The sequence below is a fragment of the Syzygium oleosum genome, unplaced genomic scaffold (assembly GCF_021117445.2).
Source record: "Syzygium oleosum isolate NSW1041296 unplaced genomic scaffold, Sole_v2.1 Sole_v2.05, whole genome shotgun sequence".
NCBI classification, from domain to species: Eukaryota; Viridiplantae; Streptophyta; class Magnoliopsida; order Myrtales; family Myrtaceae; genus Syzygium; species Syzygium oleosum.
In genome coordinates, this window is record NW_026607489.1 from 4,807,367 (window position 1) to 4,818,010 (window position 10,644).

At 41.4% G+C, this 10,644-nt stretch overlaps 1 protein-coding gene across 1 annotated transcript; it reads left to right on the forward strand.

The window, feature by feature from the left end:
* The first annotated feature begins 700 nt into the window (after nt 1-700).
* LOC115676445 (lecithin-cholesterol acyltransferase-like 1) lies at nt 701-9,995 on the forward strand. Its single transcript, XM_030599371.2, has 2 exons — nt 701-1,319; nt 8,941-9,995. The coding sequence occupies exons 1-2, from the start codon at nt 703-705 to the stop codon at nt 9,857-9,859; spliced, it is 1,536 nt and encodes a 511-aa protein (XP_030455231.2). The 5' UTR covers nt 701-702; the 3' UTR covers nt 9,860-9,995.
* The last annotated feature ends 649 nt before the right edge of the window (nt 9,996-10,644 follow it).

Genomic DNA, 10,644 nt, shown 5'->3' on the forward strand with positions numbered 1-10,644 from the left:
AATCGAGTCGGCTGATGTCGTGGTGTCCCGACGATATTCAAGATAAACGAAGAGAAAATAACCAAAGCCCGTAGAGATATCAACTCCCCAAAGGCGACCAAGGGAAAATCATTGCAGACGAACGCCAATCGGGTCGGCTGATGACATGGTATTCCGACTAGGAGTGAGCAAGATGGACGGTCCAAATCAGGACCGGACCAGACTGACCGGTTTGGTCCGATTCTCGGAAATATCAGTCCGGTTCCTAGTTCCTAAAAGTGGAACCGGTTTCCGAGCGGTCCGGTTCCCGGTTTTAGGATGGGAACTGGACCGACCGAACCGGACCGGACCGATAAATATATTTTTCTAATTTTTCATAAATATATAATATTTAATATATATATGAAAAATATTTAATATTGATCCCATTGGAATTGATTGTTCAATTTTTTCATATATTATATATATTTTTCCAATTTTTTCTACAACCTTATGGGATCAAATCAGAACTACGAAGGAAAAAACGGAATAATCGGTTCTTGGTTCACAAATAATATTTAATATTGGTCCCATTGGAACCGGTCTACTGTCCCAAGACTAACCGGTCCGGTCCCCAGTCCTAGAAACTGGGAACTGGTCTTCCCAGTCCGGTTTTCAGTTCTTGGGTTGGATCGGACAGAATCAGGAACTGCTTACTCCTAATTCCGACGATATTCAAGATAAATGAAGAGAAAAAAACCAAAGCCCATAAAAGATATCATCTCCCCAAAGGCCCAATTCCATCACTTCCCGACATTCTTCAAGATCAACCCACCGTTGTTGATGGCGAATCCTCCTCCACCCATCTCTCTCTCTCTCTCTCTCTCTCTCTCTCTCTCTCTCTCTGCGCATAACCGACGACGAAAGGGCCAATACCAGAGCAAAGCACAGGCACAGCAAATGAGGAACGGCGATTCGCCGCTCCTTGCGAGAGCAACGATCGGGATCATCTGGGCGGCCGCGATGCTGTGCACGTGCCACTCGCGGGCCGACCTCCACCCCCTGATCGTCGTCCCGGGGAGCGGCGGCAACCGGCTGGAGGCGCGGCTGACGGGGGAGTACAAGTCCTCGAGCTTGCTATGCAGCCGGCTGTTCCCGCCGGTCCGGGACCGGGACGGGTGGTTCCGGCTGTGGTTCGAGCCGAGCGTGCTCCTCGCCCCGTTCACCAAGTGCTTCGCAGACCGGATGACGCTCTACTACGACCCGGGGTCGGACGACTACTACAACGCCCCCGGGGTCGAGACCCGGGTGAGCCGGTTCGGTTCCACGGAGTCGCTCCGCTACCTCGATCCCCATCTCAAGTAAGATCACTAAACGCACGTCATTTCATCAGCTGACTTGTCTTGAAACGATCGACAACAGGTGCAATGAATAAGCTATCATAAATCAATATGCTATTGATAAATTGTAGGTTGTGGCTTCGAATGTGCATATGTCATAAATCAATACGATAGCTTCTCTTTGTTTATGAAATTATGCGTGATGAGCGTTTATGTTAGGCCCAAAAAAATTTCAAGATTTTGAAAAGGAAAATTGAATTATGTGGATGTCGTCATCCGATTAAGAGTGATTGTGCATTCTTTTTCGGGGGATTATGCAAACTATAATTCGATTTAGGAGTAATCGATTTCTGGGTGGACCGGTTCCCCACCCAAAAACTGGGAATTGGACTAAAGGAGCTGGTTTCCGGTTTTTAAAACTAAGAACCGATCCAGTTCCTGAGTAAGCCAATGATGTTCTTGAACACGCATTCCTGCACCTGAGCGAGCATCAACCTCTCTGGTATCCCCGTGCACTCCACCGACACATCCACCATGGTGGAGTTGCCCATCCAGGAGGCCTTGGCGTCCGCGTTGTCCCTCAAGTAAGCGAATGCCCTCACGACACCGATGAACACCTGGACCGCCTGCCAGCGCCCCTCCACTGTCGACTAATCGTAGCTCAGCCCGATCTGGCTGCATACGGCACCCAGATTGAAGTGGACAACAGCCTTCTCGAGGTGGATGTTTTGCCGGAGGCCTTCTGCTTCTGCTTGAAGTCGTTGTGCCAGGTGAAACTGGCGACGTTGACATGGTCCTTTTTTAGAGAGATCGGGAAGCAGGTTTCAACCACGTAGATGGCACGGAAGTAGGATTGGAGGATGTCCCGACGGCCGGTGGGGGAGGGCTGCTTGGCGAGGTTCTCGAGGTCGGAGTGGAGGTCCTTGAGGGTCTGGAGGTCGTCTTCCAGGTTTTGGGCCTCGCGCTCGGAGTAGTTGAAGGCGATGTAGGAGCGGAGTGGGCAGTGGAGGTCAACCGAGGTGGTCTTATTCTTGAAGATGCTGACCATGATGTTGGTGGTGGAGGAGGGAGAGGAGGAGGAAGAGGGCGGAGCTGCCATTTTGCTTGTTAGATTATGGAGGTAATTTTGGGGAGGAAGGAGTGTAGAAGACGATCAAGTGAGAGATGGGTTTTGGGCTTAAGGGTTTGTGAAGGATTAAGACTTTTTACAAATTTGTAAGAAGTTAAAAAAAATATTGGTCCGATCCGGTCCAATTCAGTTTGAGTAGTCTGGGTGGGCGGTTCCACACAAAAAACTGGGAACCGGACCAAAAATCACCGGGATCAATTTTTTGGAATCGAGAACTGCCCAGAACTAGCCAATTTGGTCCGGTTTTGGGATTCCATGGACTGGATAGGCTTTGAATTCTGGTGGAGCTTTTCATAGTTAGTTACCCAAGTGTCAGGGAATAACTTAACTAGTTGATCTCGAGGAATCTGTCTAGATACATAGAGCAGGAAGTCTGATCATTATCTACTGAGATAAAAAAAAAACGTCCTCCGTGTCTAGAAAGTTGAGATCAATAGCATGGTTCTGGATCCGGTATACCATTTGGTAGTGTAAAGTTACAGCTATAGAATTAGGAATCTGAGGAGCTCCAGTAAGCTGTAGATAAACTTTAAGAGCAGAAATGAGTCTTGAATCTGAAAGAGCCATGTTAAAATTTGGAAACAGTGTAACAAACACTGTTCCGGCATTTAGAGTTGTTTGGATTATACCAATGCAGGTATATTGGTAATCCAAGACATGGGTGTCTAAAAGGACCACGCGAGCAACAACAGGTAAACCTTTTCAGCCATGGAAAGAGAGAGCAAGGCGGATAGCCCAAAAGTGGAGATGCGTATATCCTTGTTGTATCCACTAACGTGGAAAGTCAGAAGGTATCTGGAGGATAACAAAATGTTCTTACTGAGTAGCGGGAATAGGATGCTGGTCAAACTGGGATGATTAAATATATTCTTTAACTTCTCGAGATGTATGTTTGATGAGTTGTTTGATGGAATGGAGAGGAAAGAAAAAAGGCGGTTTGGCGAAAGCAGAATATGGATTAATAAGGGGAAGATGAGTTTTCGAAATCTTACTATCTTCATTAAGGTATGAAACCTCATAAAGATAGTCAATTTTAGAAACATTTGAAGTGCGAAGATCTAAAGGAGCATTTACAGTGACTAGTGGACTGGAATCAGTAGAATCACTCATGATGGAACAATGCTACCTTTTCCACTTGGCATTTCATCTAAAAACAAACAAGTAGGCTGAATAGAGCGCTGGCTCTGATACTATGAAGGAGAGCTAAGATGTAAATCAGAGACGTAGACAAGGCTTCTGGCAGGTCTGCTATCCCACACACAGACGGCCATCCAGGCCTTTATAAAAGGGACTGCCTTTTAGCCACCAAGCCCCTCTTCAAATTTTGATTCGCACCTTAGAACTGCTTTATAGTAGCAGAATTCTGATGCACAGGTTTCATACCATGGCAAGTGCAAAGCATACTATCGGGACTAATCAGCGCACGTACGTTTGTTTAGAAAATCATACCAGGTAGAAAGGTAGAAATGAAGATTCAGGGACTCATAATGCACACAAGTTTTATTTCTTGAGGAGCAGATCATGTCTCCAAACCTTACAAGCATTGCCTTATATAGGCAAAAAAGTAGACAAACAGCTAATTATTGGTGAAGTTCTGGATATCACCAATAATTCGACACTCTCCTACTAATCATAAAGTCTGACATACGACAAGAAAGACTTCATCAAGCGACAATAAAGACTGACAGACAACATACAAAGACTTTTACAACTGACAGACGACTGATACACTTTCGAACAACAATTTTTCTTCGTTTTTCTTATTGCTGCAATGCCAAACAATGATGAACAGTATGTGAACAGCGAATGAATAGTGCATGAACAGTATATGAACAGTAACTTTCCGACAATTGAGCCGTTTTTTCATACAATTCTGTCAAAATTGCTTGGTCGGTCTTAAGAGATTATATTTATGGATGGGTTCTTCGGTGTTGTCATCATCACAGCTGTCCGAACTATCTCCGTCCTTTTATTTCCTATAATCCCTAAGGATCCGTTCAATTTCTGCAATTTCTAGGCCCACATCTTTATGAAGTTCCGAAGACTTTTGTCTTTTTCGCGGAGACTCATAGGAAGCACCTGGAATGTCCGTAGAACTTGAGGCGATATCAGCGGGACATGATGGAATTGCTGGTTGGGGAAAATTTTTTACTTGTAGTGACAGACTATTTTTGTCAAGACCTAGGCTAAGTGCTAGTTGTAACTCACTGTAATCATACATGTCCTGTGATAATGGTCCTCCCCATGGATCTTGTGATTGAGGATCTTGAGATGATGACAAGGCCTCTTGAGAAAACGATGAGGCAGCAGGATCCAAGGTAGCGGCAGCAGCATCTATATCAGCTTTCATATCTATGTCATAATATTGTCCCAATACTATATCAATTATCGCCTCATACCTGTGATCAGCTGGATGATCCCAAGACACGTCGCTAGAACTGGTTGGCCATACTTATGGTGGTATCACTTGATTGTATTGACATAGAAGCCTCTGGAGTTCTCTATATTTCTAGGGAAGTGCCGAGATTTTACATGAAAAGGTTTTGAAAAACTTTTCTGGAATTGGCTGAGGTTTGTAAGTAGTTACTCTTACATCACATGGAGTTTTGCTCATGTTTCCATTTGGACAAATAAAAACCCATGGCCTATAAAACAAGACTATTGTATGCCATTCTGAATTGGGTCTACATGCTCTAAGTTGTTCCTGAAACATGCATTTCCAAGCTCCCAATCGTTTGAACCAATTAAGCATATCACCCAAATGCTTAAACTTCTTTTCTCCCTAGAGAATTCTGTCAATAATGAAAATAATTCTCGTTTTTGTAAATTCAATGGCTATGGTATAAAGATTGAACAAATACCAACAAAACCACTTGAATTCCTCTGGAATTGGTCTTCAAGATTGAGGGAGATAGGATGGATGAAAGGATATTCTGGATATAACCCACTGGGTTTGAGACTTAATACTCCGAACCTACTGAAAATCAGTAATTGATATTTCCACATTAATGACGGTAGATTTTCAAAAAGGGTGTTGTTTTGGATGTATTCATGAACTTCTGATGAGTACTGCCTGCTTGGCCAAGAATGTTTCATCTTAATAGGTTTGTATCCATCGAACGGATTTCGGAATATATACATATTTATAGATGAAACTGGTGCAGCAAATTCTTTTGGACTGGATAAGAAATCAGCAAGCACACTCTTTTTTCCTGCAATATGCTTGGTTTCAAATGAATATTTTGAAAATCATTCCGCCCATCTAAGGAATTTGCTTTTATTTGAACTTCAGCATCCGAGAGAATGAGGACATATCTAGTTTCACTAGAAAATGATGCCTTAGGAGATGACATTCAAACTTCTTCATGCCATATTTTACCACCAAGATTTCCTTGAAGGTAAAGTGATAGTGCATTTCACTCTACGTAAATCTTCCACTTTTGTGTCCACAGATCTTACGTTTGCCATCATTTTCTTCGAATAGAACGGCAACCCAATATTCATCATTGGCATTTGTCTGCAAAACTCTCTTCCTAGTAAAAGGGATTTGCAGAGGAGGAAAATGCTGCAAAACTTCCTTAAAGCGTCTAACAGATTTAATCGGTTGAGGTCACCATGAAGGGTTTTTTTTTAACAGTTGCTGCAGTGAACTCACCAAATTAGTGATTTCGGGAACAAAGTCTTTGAGATAGTTGACTATCCTAAGGAACTGTTGAACCTGTTTAAGAAAAAGATTTTCATCAGGAAATTTCTGCAATTCTTCAACAATATGAGGATCATGATAATATGTCCCGTCCTTAAGATGCATTCCGAAAAATTCAATTTCCCATTGGGCAATAATCATCTTTTTTCTGAGATAGCATGATGCCATATTTTTGGACCAATTCAGCAAATTGGCTTCACAATTTACAATGAGATTCATCGGAGCTGTAGAGGAGGATATCATCAATGTAAATTTGGGCATTTGCCAAAATAGGCTGGAAGATTTTGTACATAGCTTTCTGGAACAACGAATGAGCCATTTTAAGACCAAAGGGAAGCATTGTCCACCGAAAGTGCTGATTAGGGATGCTATCCAGTTTTGTGCCTGTCATCTGGATGAATTCCCAATTGCCAGAATCTAGCTTTGAGGTCAAATTTGGAATAGACCTTAGCTTGAGTAAGGTTGGAGAATAACGAATTTCGGTGGGGTAATAGGAATATATCATCTTGGAGGAATTTATCATCACTGTTTGGTACTGTAGCAAGAATTGGTTAAATTTATCATCTTGGAGAAATTTATCATCACTGTTTGGCACTGTATCATCTTGGAGGAATTGGTTGAATTTATCATCTTGGAGGAATTTATCATCACTATTTGGCACTGTGAGAATAACGAATTTCTGTTCACGTACTGTTCATCACTGTTTGGCACTGTAGTAAGAAGAAAAAGGAAAAATTATCGTTCGAAAGTATATCAGTCGTCTATCAGTTGTAAAAGTCTTTGTATGTCGTCTGTCAGTCTTTATTATTGCTTGATAAAGTCTTTCTTATCGTATGTCAGCGTTTATGATCAGTAGGAGAGTGTCGAATTATTGGTGATATCCAAAACTTCACCAATAATTAGTTGTTTATCTACTTTTTTGCCTATATAAGGCAATGTTTGTAAGGTTTTGAGACATGATCTGCTCCTCAAGAAATAAAACCTGTGTGCAATATGAGTCCCTGAATCTTCACTTCTACCTTTCTGCCTGGTATGATTCTCTAAACAAGCATACATGCGCTGATTAGTCCTGGTAGTATGCTCTGTACTTGCCATGATATGGACCCTGTGAATCAGAATTCTAATACTATAAAGCAGTTCTAAGGTGCGAATCAAAATTTGAAGAGGGGCTTGGTGGCTAAAAGGCAGTCCCTTTTATAAAGACCCGGAGGGCCGTCTGTGTGTGAGATAGCATACCTGCCACAAGCCTTGTCTTCATCTCTGATTTGCATCTTAGCTTTCCTTTGGCCGGTTCCTTTTGCTCACCCTTAGTTCGATTATCATTGTAGTAATTGCCTTTCTCCACCGTCATTTAATCTGAAGGTCCGAATTTTCTTTATTATTTAGCTCTCGTCTTCTAAATTACGAAAAATTTCGAAAATAGTCTTTTGATAACTTTTTCTTAGAAAGAATGCACCAAATCCTAAACCATTGTAAATTGTTCAAATGGACTCCTCAACGAGAAAAGTGTAAGAAAAGTCTTAAACCTATTGTGTTTGTTCCAATTTAGTCATAACCCTTTTTTTGTGTCATTTATTCATAAACCTTTTGACAAAATGCCAATTTAGTCATTTTGGCTAATTTTGGCTGGATATTACTGACGTAGACGTTGGCCGACTTAAGTGGCACCGCCTACGCTGACGTAGACAATTTAAAATAATATTTTTTTATTTTTTTCTTTCTTTCTTCTTTTGTTAGTGGCTGGTCACCGACCACAAGCGATGGTCAGCCACCAGCCATGGCCGGATGGGCTAGCCTCGCCTGTGGCAGTCGACGGCAACTCTCGCCCAAGCGAGGCCAGCCTATCCAGCCATGGCCGATAAAGGAGGAAGAAAGAAAAAAATAAAAAAATCGAAAAATATTAAAATATCATTAAAAATTGTCCATGTAAGCGTCGATGATACCACTTAGGTTGGCTGAAGTCCATGTTAGCAATACTTAGTCAAAATTAGTCGGAATGACTGAATTTTCGTCATGTCAAAAGGTTTATGACCAAATTAACGCCAAAAAAAGATTTAGGACTTTTCTGACACTTGTTTTTTAAAGAAAGGCACCAATTCCTAAACCATTGTAAATTGTTCAATATGACTCCACTTTTTTTTATTTTGTGCGACTAGATCGCTAAGCTATATATATTTTTAGTTAGTTTTTCCGTTAAAAAAGAAATGGAAATGCCACGTGGATCCGCACTTTTAACTAATATCCTTTGTGTCGCTCTTTTGTTTTTATTTTTTATTTTCTATTGCAAAGGGTTGTCTGTTTGGTAAATTAGGTATGAACTCTGTAGGGCAGATATTTGTCAATAGGAGATGAGAAAGATATCGACGAAGTCGCAGATGTTGTGAGCAAATTTCGAGGGATTGGTCGAGCATGAGATATCACACATTGATAATATAGCAGGTCTCGATTCAATTTGTACAAAAACCACAATGTCTTTAGACCAGATGATTTAAAAGCGATTTTCATATGAACCTGCGAAATCCCATGTTAGTATTCAGTTTGATCGGACCATGAGATGTAAGCCTATCCATGATATTATCCCGACTTATATAAAAATGATTTGGAGCATGCATGTGTAAACACGAGAGCTCCAATCGGTACGCAGTGACGGTCTATGCGAAAATATTTGCGATTGTACTTGGGATGCATTGATGCAATATGTTCTCTTAAACAACTTTGCCTAGGTAATGTAATACCTAGGATCATATGCTATTTATCCTGGTTATGACATTTACCTTTCCATTAACTCTTAGATACTTTTCTTTCCGCAGGCAAGCCACATCATACATGGCAACTCTAGTTGAATCCCTCCAAAAGGTTGGGTATGTCGACGGCAAAACCCTATTTGGAGCTCCTTACGACTTCCGGTACGGCTTAGCTGCCGATGGCCACCCGTCTCGCGTCGGCTCCAAGTTCTTACGGGACCTCAAGGACCTAATCGAAAAGGCTACGGCATCCAATAAAGGCAAACCGGTAATCCTCCTCTCTCACAGCCTCGGAGGCCTCTTCGCCCTCGAACTTCTCAACCGAAACCCTAGCTCGTGGCTTCGAAGGCACATCAAGCACTTCATTGCCCTTTCTGCCCCATGGGGCGGCAGCATCGATGAATTACTCACCTTCGCCTCTGGCAACACCCTCGGAGTTCCCTTGGTAGATCCGTTGATAGTACGCGAAGAACAAAGGAGGTCCGAGAGCAATTTATGGCTCCTTCCATCCCCAAAAGTTTTCGACATCGAAAAGCCACTCGTGATCTCTCCATTTGCAAACTATACGGTTGGCAACATTGTGCAGTTTCTAAACGATATCGGGTTTCCAGAGGGAGTCCAACCGTATAAATCAAGGATCTTGCCACTCATAGAGAGACTGGCAGTCCCAGAGGTGCCGGTGACGTGCGTGTTCGGCTCAAACGTGAAGACACCGGAGAAGCTAATATATAGAAGCAAGGCTGAGGGCTTTGATGAGCAACCGGAGGTGGTATATGGCGACGGAGACGGTACGGTAAACATGGCAAGCTTGTTAGGGCTCGAGTCTTTGTGGAAGGAAAATCGGAAACAACAATTCAAGGTGGTTACGATTCGTGGAGTTTCGCATATGTCGATATTGAAAGAAGAAATTGCCCTTCAGGAAATTGTTCAAGAGATCGTGAATGTACATGCAAATCACATAGAAAGCTCAAATGTGCAGAGATGAGAGTTATATGTAAAATGCATGTGTGTACTTAATTGGGCATACCCGTCAAGAAGACGTGAGTTGAAATTATTAGGCTCATTTGAAACTCTGATGTACTCTTGTAGATGAATAAGTCCAATACATAGATTTTTATCCATTATAATAAATAGTATTAATAAATTTTTGAAGGAGATTTGCACTGCGATAGGTAAGGGTTCTAAACCCCTAAATAAAATGAGTTAATACCACAAAAAATCATAAACTGATACACTTATGATAAGTTTACCCAAAGCTAATATTTTGATTACCAAAAATCTCAAATTTGTACACATGTAACAAATTTAGCTTCTATTAGTTTTCGTTAAATTTTACTGTCAAATTGCTGAGTTGGATTACACATGGTAGTTGACTAATGTACCAGTTTAAGGTTTTACCCCTTGTTTGTCACAGATTTACACCAATTTATGATTTTTCATAATATTAATCCAATTTAACTGAGGGTATATTTGTCACAAGTGTACCGGTTTGGGATTTTTTGTAGTCAAAAAATTAGTTTTGGATAAATTGGTCATAGGTATAACAGTTTAGGGTTTTTAGTGGTCAAAAAATTAGTTTTTGGCAAATTTATCACAGATGTTCCAATTTGGGGTTTGTTGTAGTATTAACCCAAATAAAATCGATGAGAGAATTACCAAAAAAGTCATAAACCTATTGTAATTGTGTCATTTTAATACTAAACCCTAAACATTTTGCATTTGTGCCAATTAGTCCATACAGCCAATTTTGATCTGAAATCGCTATCATGG